At 44.2% G+C, this 22,644-nt stretch overlaps 1 protein-coding gene across 5 annotated transcripts in view; it reads right to left on the bottom strand.

Annotated features, from left to right (window-relative positions):
* Positions 1 to 12,508: 12,508 nt before the first annotated feature.
* The window catches only part of GIPC1 (GIPC PDZ domain containing family member 1), a 37,948-nt gene continuing 27,812 nt past the window's right edge, over positions 12,509 to 22,644 (bottom strand). For all 5 annotated transcript variants that reach the window (XM_066613611.1, XM_066613616.1, XM_066613614.1 and 2 more), the window contains 3 exons: positions 15,009 to 15,121; positions 14,383 to 14,464; positions 12,509 to 14,094 (listed from right to left, as the gene is read on the bottom strand). In XM_066613611.1, coding sequence (XP_066469708.1) covers positions 13,943 to 14,094; positions 14,383 to 14,464; positions 15,009 to 15,121 — 347 coding nt within the window. In that variant the 3' untranslated portion in view covers positions 12,509 to 13,942. The remainder of the gene's footprint in view (positions 14,095 to 14,382; positions 14,465 to 15,008; positions 15,122 to 22,644) is intronic.

Raw genomic sequence — 22,644 nt, 5'->3', positions numbered from 1 at the left:
GGAGACAAATAACTCGCTATGCAGCACCAGGGTGGGCAAGGGTCAGCTGCTGGGCTGGAAAAAAATTTCCAGGGGGTAGCCATGCTATTCTATGGCAGCAAAAGGGATGAGTCTTGTCACACTTTCAAGACTGAACCCATTTATTTCCGCACAGCTCCCATGGACCACTGTGGGCAGCCACTGTTCATTTGGGTGCTGCCCTCTTCTGTGGCAGTCACTCCTTCCAGTCTGCGATCATTTTTTCCTGAGCCCTGGATTGGGATTGCAGTTGGGATGGAACAGCAGGAGCATTTTACATGTTCCCCCCAAAGGCAACATAGGTGGGTGGGGTTGGCCAAGGTACATGTGGAATTAATGTACCTCCCATGAAGGATATGGGATTATGAAGGATATGGCTTTACAATTCAAGTCTAGCCCCAAGCTATGAGTCCCAATGGGAGTAAGATCTTGAACCAGGAACTGGGATTGTCACTGGCGCAAAACTTCCTGGGAATGGTATGAAGAGATGGACAAAGCACAATCTATGTAGAGAAAAGATTCCAACATCTTCCTCACCATGAGCCCCTGTCTGTCCTGTGTTGCTTACCTGACTGCCAGCAAGCAGTCTTTCCCCCTTCTCCTACCACCACCCACCCACCCAACCCTGCCCCTGCTCTCCACAGAGCCTGCTGTTCCCCAGAGTATTTATGGACCATGTGCACGAAGCTCAGTTCATTTTTCCTGGCAGGTGACCTCTACACTGCATCACTCTCCTGCCATCCCTCCTCTGCTTGGAGACAGCATCTAATTGCTCTTGTTTTTCCATCATGGATGATGCTGAGCAGACCCAGGGTAGGGGCCAAGTCCACCCACACCAGAGGCACACTACCTATGAAACTATAATTTCTCCTCTTCTGTCTTGACATAAGGAAGTTCTGCCTAGCTGACATGGAATCCAGTGCGGGCTGTATCCAGCATACCCTTCTTATACATTTCAATGCAATCTAATTAATCCTTTAGTCTACGCTTTCTTTTTACAGCATCCAAATAAACTTGAGGAACTGAATTCTCCAAAATTGATCTGCCAGCATATTACAGCATAAACTGTATGTTCTGCAAGAGGTGACTCTGCTGTACGTTCTGCAACAGCTTCAGACTGTCTCGTACAGCAGCCCCACATAGCGTTTGGTGCAATATAAAATGGATTAACTTGTACTCTTTGTTAGAATCTTTCTTTGGCATTTTGCTGACAAAATTGCTGATAAATCTGAGAATTAACCGTGTTCCCAACAGCAGATGCCCAAATTTTGCACACATCCTCATCAGAGCTGGTGCCAGTGCTACCAGAAGGATACTCAGCTCTTATTCTCAGTCCCAGACCAAATGTGCAAAAGCGCACATGGAAATTGGCTTTTTCCATGGAATACGTGGTGCCCAAAGGAGTCTCCAACAGCCGGGACTTTCAGCCTGGGAAACTGGGGGAAGGAAGTTTCCTGCTCAAATTCAGGGAGGGCAGCCCATTTTTCAATAGGAGTTCCCTTTCTGGGGAACCTGTTTCCTTGGTTGGAAAAACAAAACTGGAGAATGTGGGAAAAATAATTCCCCTGTGAACACTGGGCTTGGGAATCAAATTACCGGTATGTACTTGAGCCAGGAAGTTTCTTGCCCCCAGAAGGGCAAAACCTCAGGGGGAATCTCCTGTCCATTTCAGCCGGCAAGCACTCCTGGGTTCTTGTAGACACAGGAACTATGCCAACAGATAAATGACAGCACTGGAGGAAGGACTAGCGCTGCTTTTGCTACAAAGACATTCTTTTATTGGAGTGAATGTGTGAAGCTGAAACTGATGGATGTAACACCTATATATCCCACACAACAGCTGCATGTTCAGTTTGAGCCTTAGAGTGTGTGTGTGGGGGGGAAACACTGGTGACTGGTAGAAGTAATCAGTATGTGCAAAGTAAGACGTTGCTCCAGTACCTCTTGTACTGTTGGGAGAATTCTGGGGTGCCTTTTCACCCCAGGTAAAGTGTAGCCAGAGTAGAAACATTGAATGCTGATGGTGGCACAGGTTCTCACTCAAAGTGCTCTTTAGGAGATCTTGGTTTGGGTAGAGGCTCAACCCCTCTAGATCTGGCTGGGCACTAGTCTGAACGTACACACAGTCACATACATGAGGACACACACAGGGTACCCCAACACCAACATGCAAAAATGGGATATGTCTTTGATGCACACTGCTTACTATTCATGGAGCCTCTCTATGTAAACAGCATGGAAATGAGTCCCAGTTTCTGCTTTGTGTGGATAAGTCAGCAGAGGCCTTGGAAAGTCCACCCTGCTGAAAAGGGGATTTGTTTTGTGCAAGTCAGAGCTGAGCTGGCCCATTCCACTTTTCCTTGCAAGGTTTAGCAAACTGGGAGGAAATTCATAAAAACACCCCCTGGCCAGTTGTGCTGCACATGCAGATCAACAAAGCAAGTTATGCCTGATAGCCTGGCTGAGGAACCTTGGATGAGAGAGCTTTCTCAAGTAGACAAGAAGGTGCTCTGAATTTGTGGTTTGAGCCTGAAGCAGGATCTCCAAACTTTTCAGTACGAGGGCCACTTCAAATATTTTACACATTTTTACAGCCTGGGAAAAAAATCACTTTTAAAAATGAATGCAATTTAAATAAATGAATAAGTTATGCTTGGATCTTTTTTGTAATCAGCATGATATGATTCAGAACAAAAGAGAAATGTGACAATTACAAAGAAACAGTGCTGTGCTTAAAGTGAGAAATGATATATAATGAGTAAAAAAAATTAGCAAATGCTTTGACAAAAAAAACCAAGTTGCTGCGGGCTGGATAAAATCTTGTGGTGGGCCAATTTGGCGCCTGGGCCATAGTTCGGAGACCCTTGGCCTGAAGAGACAGTACAGAGGTTCCTGGAATAATAATAATAATAACAATAATAATAACAATAATAACAACAACAAGAAGAGGTATTTATATACCGCCTTTCTTGGTCTTTATTCAAGACTTTATTCAAGGCGGTTTACATAGGCAGGTTTTATTAAATCCCTTATTAAATAGGAATTTTTACAATTTCAAAGAAGGTTCTTTCTTTCAAGAACCACTACATTCAAGGTGTTTCATTCCAATCTGGCTTCACATTCTGGCCTCCATCCTCCCACGCTCAGAGCAGATGGAATGGCTCGGCTTCAGCTTGTCAGCTGCTTCAAGGTCGCACGGTGCCGGTGGCCTCGAACTGGCGACCTTGTGGATGTTATCTTCAGGCAGACGGAGGCTCTACCCTCTAGACCAGACATCCTGGAACAAAGGTTGTGAAGAGATCGAATAGGGAGAAGCTGGGACAATTGACATTGTAGTTTTGAGGCTTGTCTGCACAGCATTGTACTTTAAAGGTATTACATAAATAGCTGAGTAGGAATTTTCTACTTTGTAAAAAAATAGGTGAGTTTTCATACTTGGGTATCATTCTATGCTCTATTTGGCTCAATTTTTGGATTCTGGGAATGAATTCTTGGGCTCAGGAACCTATTGGAAATTATAACATGGGATGCTATGGAGAAAAATATTTCTGCTATGAAAGTGTTGGCCTTTTATGAAAGCAGCTTTTATGAAATTACACTTATTTAACAAGGACTTACTTTACAATACAAATACATGGAGATTGAACTTCTGAGAAACCTTGTGTCAGCCACAGACATGGTCTTACTTTTTGCTAGCCCTTGTGTGGGTATCATCCCCAACAGCCTTTGGCTTATCTGCTGTTGTTTGTTGTGCCAGGCCATACCAGCACTTTTCCATCTGGTTCATTAAAAAAAACTATAGTTTTACACCCAGGGCTGTACTTGATTGTTGTGTTGAGAAGAGGTCATGTATTTACTCTTCAAACAGTTTTGCAAAAACCGTGGCAAAACCCCACCAAATGGGGGGAGGGGAAATTCCCAGTGAGAATCTTTGGCATGAGATGGCCAAGAGTTGCATAAACAAAGTAAGTCTATTAAAAAATGTTGCAGGTATGAGGTCCTGACATGTAGCCATTTCTCACAATATGTATGACTGGCACAAGCTGCATCATTTCACTTTGTAACGCCTGAAGTAGAAAATAAGATAACATACTGATTCTGAGATGTGTGGAGCTTCTTGAGCAGCCTAGGATCAGAGAAAAAAAATGGGAGGTGGTGGTGGTAGGATTTGCTGGCTTTAGCATCCTTTTATTGCTGAAAAATATTTTATGGGGCTAAAGTTAGTGATCCTAATATTCTTAAAGCTCCAGTGGTCATATTTCTGGACACATAAGCCTGATCTGGAGGGGCGGATAGTGTTCTGTAGGTGTGAGAGCCCAACATGCAATCATTTCTGGCCATATGTGAGAGTGGCACACATGGACTCTGCAACCTTCTAGTATTTGGGTAGTGGAGAATGACACAACGTAAATGTGGTTGATCCTGAAAAGTGAAGCTTTTTGAAAGCCACTCTGGATAAGAGGCAGAGCATTCCAGAAAGGAAGTCTTGACATGTAGTGATTTCTTATGGGGTCAGCTTGAGAACAAGCACATCATGTCTAATATCGCAGCCATGAACTGACACATGCTCCCAATTACACCATAGCGTCACAACAGCTGGGCAGAGCTGTGGTGCTTACTATGAGAGTGGCACACATGTAGCCTGCATAATTTTGCCACCCATTGAATGTGGATTGAGGCAATATAACTTGGCAGCAATTAAAAGAGCAGAATGTTTTGATACCTATATGGTATTTTTCTAATGTGTTCAGACGGTTCACGCATTATTAACTCAGTAACCTTAAATGTTAAGGTTGGTACTATTATCATACCTAATATATTATAGGTGTGGACAGATAAGTTGAGGCCAAAAGACAGTTTCTGAATGTCTAAAGCTACCCTAATGGAAAAGCAGGGACCAGAGCATTGCACCAGCACCAAAAAAGGGCAAGTGATGCACTGAAGGCAGTACACAACTTTGAACTGTAGGGATGTGCAGCATAGGCTAAAAATCCCTTTAGAGAGAATAGCACAAATTGCACTGCTCACCGTTATCGTCTCCATCAACTCTTTCTCATCAGACAAATGTATACATAAGTATACATAAGCAGATTTCTGCCAAAACTGTGTTAACAGTCTCTCTTGCTCTCTCCAGTTGCCCACAGGAGAGTACCAACTCACTTGCCATTTGGGAAAGAGGCAGCCTCACAATTAGGATTGCCTAATTAGGCATTGTTTAATCTAAGAGCTTGTCACAGTGCGATAAAAACCACTGCTCATTTCATGTGCATTAACCCGTGTGCAAGGCAGTCCTGTGTGAAATCTGTGTCCTGTGTAAAATCATGGATTTGTCTTATGTCAGAAGACAACCACAGTGAGGGCATATTTTATGCCTGGCAGAGTATCGCTTTTATCTTAATTGCCAAGCAACCCATTACCTCTCTTCTTCTAGGCTCCTCCATCAAATGATGACTTGGAATCCAAAGATGCGCTTGAGCCAAGATCTGGGTCCAAACTAAACCAAAACAAATTTAGTCGACCTTACCTGCACCCATTGCCACTTCACTCTTCCCGAACCATCTCCACTAATGTCTGCAGATGGTTTGCCATTTCCCACTTCTGTCAGTTCAGTGCACACTCAAATATGGACTGTGTCCCTTCTCTGTTCTGCACAGCACCTACCACTCTTGATATGCTAGAAATGAGAACTAGCATTGCATTAACTTTTATCCAGGATAGATCACATTCTGTTGGGACTTGGGTTCAGCCATCTGCTTTGTTCACAAAGACTTGAGACATGAACTGAACATGTTCCTTCAGGCATCAGCAGTAAGGCGTACAGGCACTCTCGTGAGGACATGTGTTTCTGAGGCTTTGTAAGGCAATGTTAGCAGGTGCAGGATGCCATGCAGAAGGGCGTAAAATACAACTTGTTGTAATGCCCATTTCTACAGCACTATCAAAAGAATGGGAGCCTACCCTGCTTGATATTTCACAACCCCAACAACCACACTTTTGATTTCACAGTGATGCACCTTCTTCACTGAGACCTTTGCATAGCATTAACATTAAACTGCCCAAAATGCAGTATCCATTCCAGAATGAACTCTGCCTTTTGCTCAGAAACCACAGGATGACCTTTTTTGTCAATATATCTTAAGTGGCTTAAATGAACCAAGTGCGCCTGGGAATAAGCATTATTAAATGTAGAAAGATTACCCAATAGGGGAAAAATGTGCTCTTGAAACCATCTGGAGGCAGGTCTAAAGCTTCAGTTAAAAGACGACAAATGTGCTTAGGATTGCTTAGGTGATGTACATGAAAGGGTATACGTGTATGCGTGGGGCGAGAACCTCAGCTGAAAGTTGACACCGTGCTTTTTAATTTGGTGGGGGGTAGGGGTAATGCAGGCCCTTCACAGTGACATAAACTAACTGGCAGAGAGAAAGAGAGCAGATGGAGACAGTCAAAAGCCACCCAGGTTGTGAACAGGAAGTTCTTTCAACTTTAGGTTTTGTAGTAGGAAAACTGCTGCAATGGACCATGAACAAGTTTAACTATAGCATATAAGTAAAATGATGTAAACTGAACAATGGGGAAAAGGTCTCTTGACCCTACCTAACACATCAACAGCGAATGATGGTATGCTTGGTTTATTTATTGCCATCTTTACATTCAAGACTGCATACATGTTACACATCAAGAGCTTTAGGTGGGGCCACCATGCATGCGCCAGAGGTCAGTGTCTCTGCCATTTCAGAAACTGCGCTGCTTTTCTAGCAGCTGGCAGGTCTACCATCTAGTCCAGTTTGACACAAGGATCAGTAGGTACCTAACTGGCCATGTTTTTTTTTCACACTTTGGATAAAACTCTGAGCATAGCAAACCAGTGATCAGACCCATCCCTAAGAGGCACCAATTACAACTTAACGCATCACTGCATACTCTTTCTTGTTTGAGGGTGAGGTAGGCAGGCACCATGTTTTTGGTGGAGGAACATTCACCCTTACTGTGAAGGATGCCCCATGTGCATTCCACTTTTTCACTTGTTATTTTTGGAAACTCACTACCTGTACCTTTCTGACATAGTCATCAGGGAAGAAGTATCAAATACCAAAGATGGAACTTTGAGGACCAGTTCCCACTTTTTCAAGCAGTTTCAACCACTATTGGTTGCTGAGTATGCTGGAGATTGCCAGGTTCTAGTATATAACATTTGTCCATGTAAGTGATGGTAAGATCTACTCAATTGCTCAAGTGCACTGACCTCAACCAATAGCAGGAACAGAGGGCAATGCTGGGGTGTGGTGGGGAGTAGAACCTTCTTAGAAAGGGGGTGATTATGAGCAGATGGGCCATGAAGCAGATCCAGCAGAGACAGGGGTAGCTGTCTAGTTGTGCCCAGCACAACTATGTTGGAAAAGCTGGTTCTGTTGCTGGATAAAGTGTCACATCAGCCCTCATAAGTGGCTGAATTATTATGTGTGTTATCTGGCTGGCTAGGAATGTGCAGGATGACTCAGTTGGCTGGTAGGATCTGGAAAACATCCTCTGAGCTCAGTGACCAACTGCAAGGAAATCTTTTATTTCCCTTCAGTGTTCAAACAGCTTGACTTGCTGCTGAAAAGCAGTTTATTGCATAATTAACTTACAGAAACACACAGTTACAGTGCTAGTGCTAGCTTAGCTGGATTGAAAAAGGAGTTAGACAAATTCAACAGCTATTAGCCATAATAACTATGGTACCTGAGACCTTTGACTCTGGACGCGACACCTTTGAAACTCCTGATGCTGGGAATGTACCGCAGGGGAGGGCTGTTGTTGACATGCCGTGCTGAAACTTTCCATGGACCTGGCTGACTAGCCTTGGAACAAGAGTGGACAAGAGGGGTCTTTGTTCTGGCTCTGCTTAAATAAGATTCTTTTCCTAGGACCTTTACCACCACCACCACCACACACCCCTCCCCAAGTTTAAGGACTCAGTGCTGTACCAATCCAGCAGGAGTGCTTAGCCAGACTTTAACAAAACTATTCTACCATGCACTCCTGCAAAATCTCATACCAGCTGGTGATTTATCTGCAAGTCGTACACTAATAACCACGTGATTTCAGGTTATGTCATCCCCCCCTAATGTAATACAAATCTAGCACCAAAGCTTCCCTTCAACAAGGCTGTCAGGCCCTCCATTGCTGGAAGGGGAAGGGATAGGATACTGGAGTACTAGTGCTTGATCCAGGCAGCATCACTTTTCTGCAAAGAGATAAATTCACTATTTTCAACAGGTAAGTCAGAAGAAAAAAGTGTGTTTTTTTTACAACATATGTTTGTTCTGTTGACAGAATTGAAAAGTCTTCTAGTCTCTCCCATTCAATAATGTGGCAGAAAATAGCTACTATGTCGTTTCCAGTGGAGTAGCCCTCTTGGTCTGTTGCAGCAAAAACAGTTTTGTAGCATCTTAAAGGCAACCATTTATTTCAACAAACTTTTGTGGCCTAGACTCCATGCATCCAGTGAAGCCTACTCTGGCCCACAAAAGCTTCTACTGAAACAAATGTGTTGGTCTTTAAAATGTTAAGTTTTTTTTATTTCTAGCTAAAATCACCCAATAAAGAATCTCTTGCAGCAATCCCTGAAAGTATAGTAAGGGAGTAATTACATTACATTGTAAAGGCATTACATAGTAATGGAGTTAACCTGGATAGCATCTGTTGCACCCTAAGGGCATGCAAATAATCTCCTCCAGCCCCCAGAGTGAAGACAGTGTCTGGACTAGTAGCTTCCCTTAACTTAATATTGAATCAGGAAGAAGTTCTCCAGATTTCTAGGCTATGTTTGTTGGCTCAAGTGCCAGATCACAGCAAAGATGGAAAGGAAGGATTGCTGAGCCAAATAAATAAAGCTGGAGAAGTGAGCAAGATGCTAAATGACTCTGCTCAAAACAGCCAAAACAAAACCTGTTAACCACAGGCTGTAATCCTTACCCGTTGTGAGCCCTGGTCTTTTGCCAGAGATGGAGCAAGACTGACTACCTGCAGCAGGAAAACCATCAATTTCAGCTCTGCGAAATTTGTTAGGGAACCTTGTTCTCAACACGTGCGTCAGGGCTAAAATACCACAAAAAGATAGGACTTGTGAAGTGTGTGAGGAAGTAGTGACGAGTACAAAGGTTTTCCCAGGAAGAAGTTCTGCTATGAGGGTCGCCCAGAAAGTAATGCACCACATTTTTTTTCTCAGCCTACAGTAATGGTACAAATGTGAAACTTTAGATATACATTCTTTGAATTTTCAGGAGTGCGCACACAAATTTTTGGTTTCTTCAGACAGATAGCGTAGCTGCAGCAGTGTTTCAAAATGGCGTCTGTAAGTGATGTACGTTACAAGCAGCGTGTCGTCATAGAATTTCTCACTGCGGAGAAAGAAACTGTTGGGAACATTCACAAACGTTTGTGTACAGTTTATGGAGAATCTGCTGTCGACAGAAGTACGGTTAGTCGCTGGGCACAGAGGGTGAGGCCATTAGAAGGCGGTTCGGCAGAGCTCCAAGATTTGCAGCGTTCAGGGCGGCCATCCACGGCTGTCACACCTGACAAGATGCAGCTTGCTGATGTGCTCATTCGCGAGGACTGATGCATAACGACTAGGCAGTTGGCGCTGAAGCTGTCAATCAGCAAAGGAAGTGTGGATGCAATCATCCGTGCTCTTGATTACTCAAAAGTGTGTGCACGATGGGTTCCGCGCTGTCTTATGGTGGACCACAAATCTCTCAGAAAAAAACATTTCTTCTGAGTTGCTGAAATGTTTTGAAGATGAGGGGGAAGCGTTCTTGTCCAGGATTGTGACAGGTGATGAAACCTGGGTTCACCATTTTGAGCCCGAAACAAAACGACAGTCGATGGAATGGCGTCATCCTCAATCTCCACAGAAGAAAAAATTCAAAGCAACTGCTTCTGCCGGTAAGGTCATGATCACTGTGTTTTGGGACTGTGAGGGCGTCATACTCATTGATGTGATGCCAAGAGGCAGCACCATTAATTCTGAAGCTTATGTGAAGACATTAACCAAACTCAAGAAGCGCTTCCAGCGACTTCGGCGCCATAACAACCCAGGTGAATGTTTGATTCAACATGATAACGCTCGGCCTCACACAAGTTTGAGGACTTCGGAACACATCACTAAACAGGGTTGGACTGTGTTACCCCATCCTCCCTACAGCCCTGACCTGGCTCCCTCAGACTTCCACTTGTTTGGGCCATTAAAGGATGCCATTCGCGGAAGACATTTTGAGGATGACGAAGAGGTGATTCGCACAGTGCAGAAATGGCTTCGTGACCAGAACAAGGAGTGGTACCAACAGGGCATACATGCCCTTGTGTCTCGCTGGAGGAAGGCCATAGAACTGGATGGAGATTACATGGAAAAATAGGGAGTGTAGAAGAAACATCATTCTTTCTTGTGTGTAAGTTTCATTGTGTTCAATAAATAATTGTTGAAGAAAAAAATGTGGTGCATTACTTTCTGGGCGACCCTCGTACATTATGCAGGCAGGGCATTCTTGCTTAATGTGAAACTACAAGTAGTTTTGGAGTGGAGCAGTAATGCCTACAGAAAACCCACACTCCACATTAACAAGCAGTTGTTTGCTAAGGTGGGGGCCGAGGTTCCTTCAAGAGACATGCTCTTGCATAGTGAATTATGCTCTTTAAAATCAACTTCAAGAGGTAGGAACAGGTCCAAGTCCAAACTGGTGGATGGTAAATAAAGCAAAGGCAGTTCTGTACGTCATGCAGGCTGCAGAGAAAGCATCATTCCAAATGCTTTCACAGCTCAGAACACAGAATCCAGGACGTCAAATCCACTAAAATATAAGGAGCAAGACAACAGCCGAGTAACAAGATGGGCCAGTAATCTCACTTTGATCATGTGATTGATTTAGTGCCAAGGATCCAAGTTTGTAATTGCACAAAGTGCTCCAAAGCTTCCTGCACTGAAACAATTTCACAATTTATGAAAGTTTGTCATTTTGGCCTAGCAAATCTCAGTTTAGACCTGTAGTCAAACTAATATCTTGTGCATCCTGACAAGGGATGAGCAAGCTGGCTTTTCCCCCCTCATTGTTTGTGGCTTGCCTCCCATGGGGGGAAGCTATCCCTTTTCCCAGCCCCAACTCAATTGGCAGGAAGGTATGTTTGTTCCTGCTTAGGGACGCAGCCATTGTAGCTCTACCCAGTGCTCCTTTCATGATGCAAAACAGAAAGCTCAGGGTCCAAATTCTTTAAAATCTATGTTGGGGATGTGATGGTTCATGGTTACAGCAGAGAGGAGATAATTCTGCCGACTACATTGTGTCCTAAGCCAGTGGTTCACAAACTTTCAGGGAGCTTTACTCCCTCAGTAAGTTCTTGTGGGGGAAGGGCTAGGGCAGCCCCTCCCCCACTAAGAGGGTACGAGGGGGGGTGCTTTGCACTTACTTTCAGAAGGTAGGGCTGCAGCAGGCTACAGGAGGTGTGGGGAGCCCTACGCAGCCCTGCACAGTACTCTCCGAGGCTTGGAACGTTCACTAAAAGCAGGCACAAAGCACCTTCTGCAAAATAGAAGTGCTTTGCACTGCCTCCCTCCTCTTCCCCCGCCCCTTAAAAGGACAGGGGAGGGGTTTGAGAACCACTGCCCTAAGCATTGTTGCAGTCTGCCCCAAAATAGGGTCTCCATAGCTTCTCTGCCACCTTGTATCTTTAATTTTTTTTGGGGGGGGGGATTAGCATGAGCCTGAGAAGGCAGCCCAGCTACCTTCCATTCAGCAGCACATGGTCTTCCATATGACTATGCATTTGCATCCAGCATCACAGCTTTCTATGCATCCAGCTTAGTTCAACTGCAATGGCAGAAGCCCCAAGAAACCACAAAAATAAAATTGCTGGCTCCACATACGAGTTAAGCACCTAATTCCACTTCCCATACCTGGCTCTATTTAAACAAATATTCAGTGATCCAGCCACTTTATCTTTGGATTGCTCAGCATAAGGGATTTAGAAGTATCTGTGCCAAGAAAGCACCATGGACAGGAAATGGCAGAGCCCTGTGCTCCTTCACTCAACAGGCAGACACATACTTGATGCTGCAGCTCTGCCAGCACTCAAAGCCTGGGTGGAATGGCCAGGGCACAAAAGAATTAATAGCTGGCAAGCACACTCAGGATTACACTCCAAGAGAAACCACAACTGGTCACAAACTCAGGGGTTGCAGCCATTTTGCAAGTATTTTGCTATGGTCTGATTTCTCTGATCTGTGCGGGGGGGGGGGGGGAATCTATTGTTCAGATGTCCCAATCTCTCCTCATGGTGCAGGCTATGCAACATGCAACTGCTGTGCCTCTTTTTCTGCATACTCAGAAAAAGAGCCAGCATACTCATCAGCAGCAGCCAGCATACTCATTTGCATTACACTGAGGAGAAGGTGAAGCAGAACATTAGCAGCTGGTGGGCCCCCAACATAAAACACACAGGTACACAAACACAGTTTAGTAGTGTCAATATATTTTATCTTAAAGATGCTTTACACATAGAATACAAAAATAGGCCCCAGGAGGACATGGTGCCTGGTCTACCCAAGAGATTTCCACTGCCAGAGCACAAGCAAAAGGCAGTTCTTGGTAGAAGCTTTACCCTTTCCAAGCATGAGGTGCAATTCAGAGGGCAAATGAGGCTCCACATCCAATCTGGGGTTAGTGTCTTAAAGATACAGTAGGTGAATTGGGACCGTGACATATAATTGGAGGACCTTCTCAGCTCCCGAGGTGACCAGATGGTGCCAGAACTGCAGTACTGAGAGGCAGCACAGGGTTAAGGCCCAGCATTTTGGAGTGTGTGTCAGTGAGAATAGCAATAATTTAAAAACAGGGAGCTTTACATAGGCATAAACTGGGCCACCCTGGGAGGTAGGTCAGTATGACAGATTAGTCAAGACAGATATTGACAAGGACATGCCCAAACTTCAACAGTGAGGAGACCCTGCTGCTGCTCTTGGGGAGGGTCCCAAATGCCAATAAGGAGCAACTTAAGAGGAACTCCTCAAGCAGTCAAGTGAGAGAGCATCCCCAGCAGAAGTTGGGGAAAATGCCACTGCTGTGATAGCACTGGCTCAACCCTTAGGAGGCACCCAGGATGGCCTTTGCATAATCCACACATCAAGTACTGTGCCAGGGGGTACATGCCTAGCTGCAGAGTAAAAAAAACTGCTAAACCAAAAATGAAGCTAGACTCTATGCATAGCTCTGGGAGAATGACTGGGTCCAATACCACAGTGGTGGAAAGGTTAGCAACAGAAAATCTTTATCAAGCCAGACTCCATGGTGGGTTGAGAGAAGAGAGTGGCTGCAGCTAAGTGCATAGCCTTGAGTCATCAGTTGTCATATATAGCTCTTAGGGGTGCTGTGATTCCCAGCTGTCAAAAATCAAAATCAAAGAGTTTGTGACCACAGACCATAATGGATCTGAGCTCAGCAGCTGAAGACAGAGTAGGTAGGCACAGCAAGGAGTAATCACAGACTGTCAGGAAGACAGGACAGATCAGCAGCTTTCTGGCAGAGCTGGCATCCAGGTGACCAATCTTAAGCTGGAAACTGAACTGGGAAATCCTATTACACTCCCCCTTCATGCAACAATTGGCTTGGAAACCAGGAGGACCAACTGCACCTCCCTGCAATCATATCTGAGGGACTCTCCATGTGTGGGGAAATGGACAGCAGCAGCAGAGTTTCTAGCCCCTGTTCACATTATAATGTCACTGATGCCGGTTGCTTATTGCTCTATGGCCCCTGTAGATCTGGCTCCACCCCTTACTGAGAGGAGGCAGGTGGCCCAGCATCAAGGGAAGGGCACAGTGGTGTGCCAGGCCCACCAGTGGCCTGCCCAATAGTCCTGCCTGCAGGGTCCAGCAGAGTGCAGAGTCCTAGTAACGCCCAACCTTGGCATCACCGATGGCTCCCCAGACATCAAAGACAAACTCATCAGGGAAGGCAAAGTCGCCTAGCTGTTCGTCCAGGGCCTCAGCAAATTCGTCGGGATTCTGCTTGTCTTTGCCCAGCTCCACCATGGTAGCAGCTATGTCAAGAGGGAGAGGAAGGAAAGTAAGAGGACAAACATCCATTCTACCCCCATTTGCCTACCCCAAACCTGGTAGATACAAAGAGAGCCTTGCATCTGCTTTAGGAGATGCTTCCAGATACTCCCATTCATAAGAAACATCATAAGAAGCATGGGGAAGGTGTGTAAACTCTTCAGCAGAAATGCCAGTGATCCAAAGAATGTTCTGCTGGATCATTCCAGGCTTCTTAGTTTCATTTTGGGTTTTTCATATCTTAACTAAAAGGAAAGAAAAAGGAAACTCACCCAGCTCTGTGTCACGGATACCCATGTAGCTTTCCAAGAGATCGTCAACCTTCTCAATAGCTTTTTCCTCAAATGCAGACGGCTGTGAGGAGAACACCACAGTGTTAGAGCAGCAGCAATGCCCCTTTCCCCTTCTAGTGCTTGAAACCAGTTCCTTGTTTCACCCCCCCCCCCCACTGACTTGATAACGCCTCTTAACGAACAAGGATGACTATCCTAAGGCCAGGAATCATTACTGCAAAATGGCTAAATAAGGAATAAAGAATGGAAACCTGTAAGGGCTCAGCCTCTAGAAAACAAGCATGAAGGGGTGAGGAAGAACTCTGATCCAGAGCAACAAATGCTGGGCAGCGCATTCATGTGCTTGCCATTAAGCCTGCCTTCCCCAGTCCTGTGATGTGCACAAAAAGGTTGGGGGAGAGGAAGGAATTTCTCTCATTTGTGCTGTACTATGGAGAAGGTAAGAAGCAGAGGAAGAGATGCCTGCTAGGGCCAGTGAGGGTTAGGGGAAGGGGATGTGTACTGCTACATCACAGAGCTCATCCTTGGAGAGTGGACTTGGGGACTTTGACTCAAAGAAGCAGAGCTGTCGACTTTTCTAACAAATGTCGCAGGACGTCACACACCTGTTCCTCCACAGTGGCTGGCCCCTTGGCCCGAAGCCGCAGAGTGCCCTTTCCTGTGCCAAGCTGAGCGCTCCCACTGTGTTTGCCTCCAGCAGACCTCTGACTAATCATATCTGGAACAGAGCAAGAGAAAAAGCATGATAAGTTCCTGCCCAGTCTGCAGTCTGGTGCTTCCAGCTTAGAAATAAGCAGATCAGAGTCCCTCTCTCTGCATGCAGCCAATGCATGTGGACAGGAAAACAAGTTCTCAGCCACTCCTAGTCTATTATGAGCTGCTTGTGTGCAACTGCAGGCATGCAGAGTTTTCAGATTTGGGCAGGTTACCGCAAAAACTATATTTTGAGGCGTTTTGCAACATCATGTCAAAAGCGTGGCAGTGGGGACGGACAAACACACACTCACTCTCCTGGGTTGCCACAGACCTAGAGACATAATGGACAATCTTTCCCCTCAGAATTACTACACATCGAAGTGGACACACATTTAAGCCTTCAGAATATCAAGACAAGACCATCCTGTCAGAGTCCGACTCCCAAGAAAGTACCACCAAGCCACTCAGGTGTTGCCAACTATATATATATATATATATATCTCTCTCTCTCTCTCTCACACACACACACACTTAGATTTTTAACAGCAATGGTCTGGGGAGGGCAGTCACTCCATGGGAAAACAAAGACACTTTCAAAATACAAATGCATACACATGCAGTTGGAGGTCAGCAAACCAGGTGGGGGTGAGGATATTCAAGGTCAGGTGCAGAGAGGGCTGAACCAGATCCAGCGCCTGATGCTGAATCCAATGCAGCTGTCTTTGAAAAAAAAAAAACACCACACCAGTTATTTACCCCATTTCTTTTGGCACAACACTCACTCAAAACAGGAAGTGTGGGTCATGCTGGGAACTCTCAGCATGCACCATCCTTTTATTTTTGTTAAAGGGACTGCAAGGACAGAGGCAGGTAGGTGGCTGCTTCTCTACCGCCTTACGTTACTCCTTTCTTGAGAAGGCCCCTTTAAGTTTAAAAGAACTGGACAAAGAAGCAGTGAGGTGGCAGAAAGGAATTGCTATTGCTAAGGGAGCGTGGGATACAGATCGATGTAACTTGGTCTGTGGCAGGGCGGTAGCAGTGGCAGACTTGAGGTGAAGGGGACCCTGTTGATCCAACTGCTACAAGCTGTGTTACTTCCCTCATGACTTGGTCAGCCCCGGCAGGATGTATGTAAATGCATGTTCACCAAATGGAAAAGAGCAAAAAGCTGAAGAGTACAAGAGAACATTTGCAGGCAGCAGAAAGGACAGGACAACACTTCCAGTTGGAGGGGGAAGAGTGAAAGATAACAGAGGAGCAATTGTGAGGAGGCTAGTGGGAAGCAGGTCTGAAGTTTTAGTAAAAATTAGACCACTTGTCACAACGCTACACTTTTTACACAGTCTTCAATTAAAACAAATTACACTGATACATATAAATTTGTTACTTCAAAATATTGCATTTCTAACATTACATATCTCTCTCAAAATGTGTCCAGTGCGTGTTTTGCCCTTGCCCTTCAGTAGTAAGTCAATTTCACCATGCCAAGGTTTGGGAAAGACATTTCTTCAATAGAACCCTTCAATATGCCCTCATGCCCCCCCCCCCCCCAAAAAAAATTATACACATTTGTTCTAGCAGACATTGGGCCTATTGTCTTCCCCTACACTACAGCTCAAAAAACAACTCCACTCTTCTCAGTAATAGCTTTCCTGTCTATAGATGCCCAATTTCCATAGACCTTGCCAGCATGTCCCCAGAAAGCATCTTACTTCCCCCCCCCCAAGAATCTATGTGCTCCTTGGCACACTGGTGATTTCAGTTAGAGGACTAATTAAGGCCCTTTGAGAGGAAGACATTAGTGAGGGGGAAACAATGCTAATTACTAATCAGAGCAGCAACAGCAAATTGAAAAGCAGATGCATGGACCAACAAGGGGCCATCATCTCTGTATTCTGAAAAGTTCAGTAGAGACAGGATAAAAAGGCTGGCACTGCAAGACTTCAAATATCTTAAATCAGGTCTTCTCATAGGCTGGAATGGGAACTCTGGCATTACAAAGCATCAACAACACAGCACTTGCTCAAGTGACTTTTCCCATATTTCCAGGTATCATTATGCATATCCTCTCTGGAGAGATAGGTGCATGCCCAATTTTTCCTTCACAAAAATATCTGGAGGCATGGAAAGAGGAGAAACATGCAGTTTCTCATTCTCAACAGACAATGCTCCTTGGAGCACTTATGGCAGACTTCTTGTGCCCATGTTTACTACAGAGCTAGGGTTGTTTGTCCCTTTCAACTAAGTGATATTTTCCCTCTGCTGAGATTTGTCAAGAGATTTTTGCATTAATCCTGTAAGCTTGAGAAAGCCATCTTTGCTCACTTCCTCTAAATAGTTTCACCACCTCAGATACAGTCAGCCACAGTGTATGAGCCACCTTACTGTTTCTCTAGTTCTGCAACTGCATTGTTTCTCCTTTTTCATCACTGGTTTGTGGTTGCTTATTCAGTACTTGATAGCACCCAGTCTTCAGCATGTGGCTCTGACAAGGTGGTCTAGCTGACTGAGCAATTCACAACCACAACTGTCTGGCATGGTGATGGTTTGGATGTGTTTTCATGGGAAGGCATATGCTATGATGTGCTACAATGTAAACATAGTTTCTGATATCCAGGCAGCTCATAGTGGAGGGAGCTTTTCCTAAGCCAACCAGGTTATCCTTTGTATGCTTGGCACATAGCAGCAGGAAGAACACTGCATGGGGAGTCATCGCTCTGTTACATTCAGAAGTTTGGCCCACAGAGTCATGATGATAAAGTACATATGCAGAAAGTCTATGGGAGAAATACTATCTTATTCACTCAGAGAACACTAACATCAGATTGTACTCTGGAAGGATGACAATGCCAAATTATTCATGAAGCACCTAATGCAAGTCATTATTATAAAGTAGCAATTGTTAATTATACAGACACACTGTCACAATATATTTGTAGGATGCATTTGCTTGATATATTTACATTGTTACACCTTGTACTGTAAACCCACATGACATCCAGCCTTGCAAGTGGTTCAGCCAGTCTCCCATAGTCTAGCCTGCTAAATCCATGTTGGTTCAAGACTGGTATGTATCTCGAATGAGAGCTGAACTGTTCACAAACGCAGAATGTACATGGAACAGAAGGTAACTGCAAAAAGTAATCTTGTGGTAAGAAAAGTGATAAGAAAAACCTATCCTTGGTGTGTTCCTTTAGAACAGGGGTGTCAAACCCTTTTCATACAGTGCACTGAAGTTAGCATCTATGGTGCCTGGAGTGCTGTCATTAAACAGGAAGTGTCATCATTAAGCATGTGATGGTCAGAAATAAGCACTTTATTCTCACCTAGGAACTCAATAGCTACAAGTGACAGAAGAGAAAAGCTGCAAATCTTGATCATATTTTCAAGATATGGGAGAGCCCAATTATCACATGGTAAATGCTTTTGGCAGTGCTGCCTCTAATTTTGCTTCCCTACTGTGCAGTGCAGTTAATGACTTGAACAGGACATAACCACCGTCATCTTAAAACGGGTAATGGCCAGTCTGACTTAACTATAATGACCACACCACCCACATCCTCTGAACCTCCCTCGACCAGCACTCAACCCTCTAAAGCTACCTCCCTCAGTCACCACATGCTAGTTCTAAGTTACTGGCTTCCTTAGAAGCAACATTTCCATCAGTGATCTGCACATCTTGCCTGGTTTCTCTTCAGCAGGCTTGAGGAAGATAAGAGAACATACATTAGAACATTCATGATTTGTTTCTTCTCTACATGAAGGGAAGTTTCATAGGCATATACATCATGTGATGGCTTACAACTGCATGTGTGAATCAATTTCATTGAAAAGCATTAAAGCTGAAGCACTGTTATCAAGCTCTATGATGTTGCCTATGATGGCTTGTTAATACATATGAGTCTGACTGATGCTGAAGTCACTTGATACTGTATTCAACAAAAAACATGTGTGTGAACCAGCACTCAGCAGGTTACATACAGCAATAAGTTTTTAGTATGAGAAGTGTTTAGTGTGCAGGAAAATACATAACCAATGCAGTCAAGGCTTTTCATTTTGAGTTACTGAAAAGCAGCAAGGTGGAAGTCAAATCATGCCAGATGCAAGTATTGGTAGTTCTTTGAGGGTTAATTTGAGATTATTCCACTTGAATAGTTTATTCCATTTGACATGCATTTATCCATGTAATTGACAGCTGTCTTTCTTTATGTTTCCATGCTTGTGGCATTCAATCACAAGCTCCTCTGAAGTAAAATGTAGCTGTTCTTTTGTACTTTTACATACATAAGACTATGCAGTGGCTTGTTCTCCAAGGAGCAAGTCAGTTCCTAGCACATTGCTGCAATCTGTAACTGTTACATGGAGAATGCTGTATTATCTTATTGCAATTAAAACAAGTACTTCTGTAAGGGCCATAGCATATACTTTCACATCTGTAGCATGGCCAGTCAAACTCTATGAAAGACTGCTGAAAGTTCCCAATTGGCAGGTTACAAGGTGTTCCAACGGGCATGTCCAGAACGTTGTTGCTTTTTGAGCAGTCTGGCCTCCTAACATTTCACTTCAGAGATGCTGAAGGGACATTTGGTTCTATTTGAAGAGTAGCTCAAAAAGCAACTTCCCTGTTGCCATTTGTAGCTGGGTTGGTTTGCTCTTCAAAGATCCTGGAAGCCTTTGTTAATCACCTGTCCTTTTGAGCTATAATGCTTTTGTTCTGTTTATCTGCTGAAATTAATCTCAGGTTTGTGGAAGAGAACTTCTTAACTAGACCTGAAGTTTGTCAAGGGAAATACAGGTCCAGCCTATTTATACAGGGATTTTTTTATACACAATTTGACTCAACATGAATGGCCACTGCAAATGAGAAGGAATGTACTGATCCCTGAAGAAAGGGAAAAATGCACCCCTTTAAGATTAGTTTAAAAAACTGAATAGTCCTTTAACAGCAGCCTCCTTAATATGAGAGAGAGAGAGAGAGAGAAGCTGGCTGACAATCCATCAATCCTTCTCTCTCCAGGAGACCCCTCCTTTCCCCTGAGCACGTGAAAGAAAGATACTTTGCATTGGTGAAAGGAGGGGTTGGAGTGAAGCCCTTCTAAGCACTTTGAGAGAGACTGATTATTGGATTGTCCTCTTAATGACTCTTATCTTACATAGAAAAGGTCAGCAAAGCTGTTTTTAAATCACCAGAGCAAAGAAACTTTGTTTTTTAAATTAATTTGCTATCCTGCATTTGCCATCCACATGAGTGCTTGGAATAGAACCCAGGGGAATAATTAGTCTCAACCTGTACTGTTTAGTTTGAGAAAAGCCCATGAATACAGGCTCAGTTGAAGATGGCAATCAGAAGAGGACAAAAGGCAGAGATACTCTCAAAACTATGAACTGGAAGGATTTTAAGTGGTTGTAAAAGATGAATGAAGAACAGGTGAACAAGAATACTTCCCCAAACCCAACATCTGATCTTAGTCCATCAGCAACAACAAACTGGTCAGAAACGGAGACACTGCTGCCAAATCATTTCTCTGTATGTACCACAGCTGCGATACAAGGACATCTGCAAGAGGGATCTGAAGGCCTTAGGAGTGGACCTCAACAAGTGGGAAACCCTGGCCTCTGAGCGGCCCGCTTGGAGGCAGGCTGTGCAGCATGGCCTTTCCCAGTTTGAAGAGACACTTGGCCAACAGACTGAGGCAAAGAAGGAAGGCCCATAGCCAGGGAGACAGACCAGGGACAGATTGCACTTGCTCCCAGTGTGGAAGGAATTGTCACTCCCGAATTGGCCTTTTCAGCCACACTAGACACTGTTCCAGAACCACCATTCAGAGTGCGATACCATAGTCTTTCGAGACTGAAGGTTGCCAACAAGAACTGGACAGCTGCTTACAGTAGTTGAATATACAGACAGATTTGCTGCCCTATGAAACTTTAGTCCAAGTCACATTCATTCAAATTAACACTTAAAAAAAATCTCTCATAACAAAAGTGTGCAATGCCATCAGAGCAGCTTTGAGGAAGGAATTAACTACAGAGGCTTTTGATTCTTTTCGTTGAAAAGCGGTATATAAATACTGCTGTTATGTTATGTTATTCTGCTTTGTTCTCTGAAGAACACACTAAACATCTAATTTGTGGAAGCTAGAATCCGATGTGTGGGAACAAGAACTGGAAGGTTAAAGCCCCATTTCAAATTGGACAAATACACCATTCTAGGAATTCAGCCAGGATGAGATACTGCTACTTTAGCATAATGCTTCAAGCCAGCCTAAGTGGCAGATGAGTACCATAACAATTGTACACTTCTGGGTAAGCATATGCCACTAAGTGAATGAGGGAGCTGAATGAAGAGTTGAAGAATGGAATCAACATTCCAGACTGGAGGGAGTGTCTTAAGTGAATGGTAGGTTTAGCACTCTTTTCAGTAAACCTTTCGTTAGACTGTTGGTGGAAAAAGGGACTCAGGCTCAAAGCTAGAGGAAAATGCAAAGAGACCACTGCAAGAAGTGTTCCTAATGTAGTTACAGACAAGCTCAGAGCCTCAATGTATAAGAAATACGTAAACAGATACCAAAAGAAGAGGCACTAGGCAGACCAACAGAACAAAAACTTGGCACCCAGTCTTCATACCTGTTAGGTTCTGTTAGGTCAGGTTTTCTAAAAGTAGGTATAAATTGCCTAAATACAATGAGATATTTTATTTAGGTATTCTTCTATCCGAGATTAACAATCTGGATAACAGACCCAGCCCTCATTTGAAAGGAGTCAATAAGCTCCTCCAATCTTCCCATGCACCAATAGAAGGAAGAAGGGGAAATGCACAAGGCTAAAACTCCTCTCTGTATCAATACAGAGAAAGAACATGCTCCTTTCCTTGTGTACCACGCAGCAGTTCATGTTGGGCTTGTGTCCTATTAAGTATTCAGATTAATCATGTGCTTTAATGTACCACTGCTATCACATTCTTCCCCAATGGGGAGCGTGTATCTTATGCTCCCTTACTTGTTTACGTACACATGACACTGGTGTTACCCGTAATCATGACCAGAGTTTTACCCTTCAGGGAGTAACTTATGAATTGAAATGCTAATACGTCAATGTGCATTTGTCTCTTGTCAGTTCCAGTGACCTTGGTTCATCAATCAGCCAGCATCCCCTTTCTCAGGTAGAAATGTCACTGGCAAGACAATTTAGTGATGAATTCCAGAGATCTCTGCAGGAGTATTTCTAGACACAACAGTTTGACAAGAGCAGTTAAGAATAAAAAGCATTTCTAAGATGTTCTTGCAGATCAATTAGTCTGCAAGTAGCTCACAATCCAATCCTCCCACTGCTGAGAAGTTGGGCTACTGTATTATCAGCCTTCCTGTTTCTCATGCCACTAAAGTCTAAAGCAGGAAATACAAAAGCAGCAGGGGCAGGAGCCCTGCGCAAATCCTGTACACTAGGCAATGGTCTCTACTCACAGCAAAGCTCTTGCCAGCCCAGCTGCATGACCAACAAGCTGGGATTTGCAAAGCCTAGAGATTCCAAGAGGGATAGAGTATG

This window comes from Tiliqua scincoides, chromosome 2 (assembly GCF_035046505.1).
Source record: "Tiliqua scincoides isolate rTilSci1 chromosome 2, rTilSci1.hap2, whole genome shotgun sequence".
Classification (NCBI taxonomy): Eukaryota; Metazoa; Chordata; class Lepidosauria; order Squamata; family Scincidae; genus Tiliqua; species Tiliqua scincoides.
Note: the sequence above shows the minus strand (reverse complement) of the source record. Positions and strands in the feature narration are given on the sequence as shown.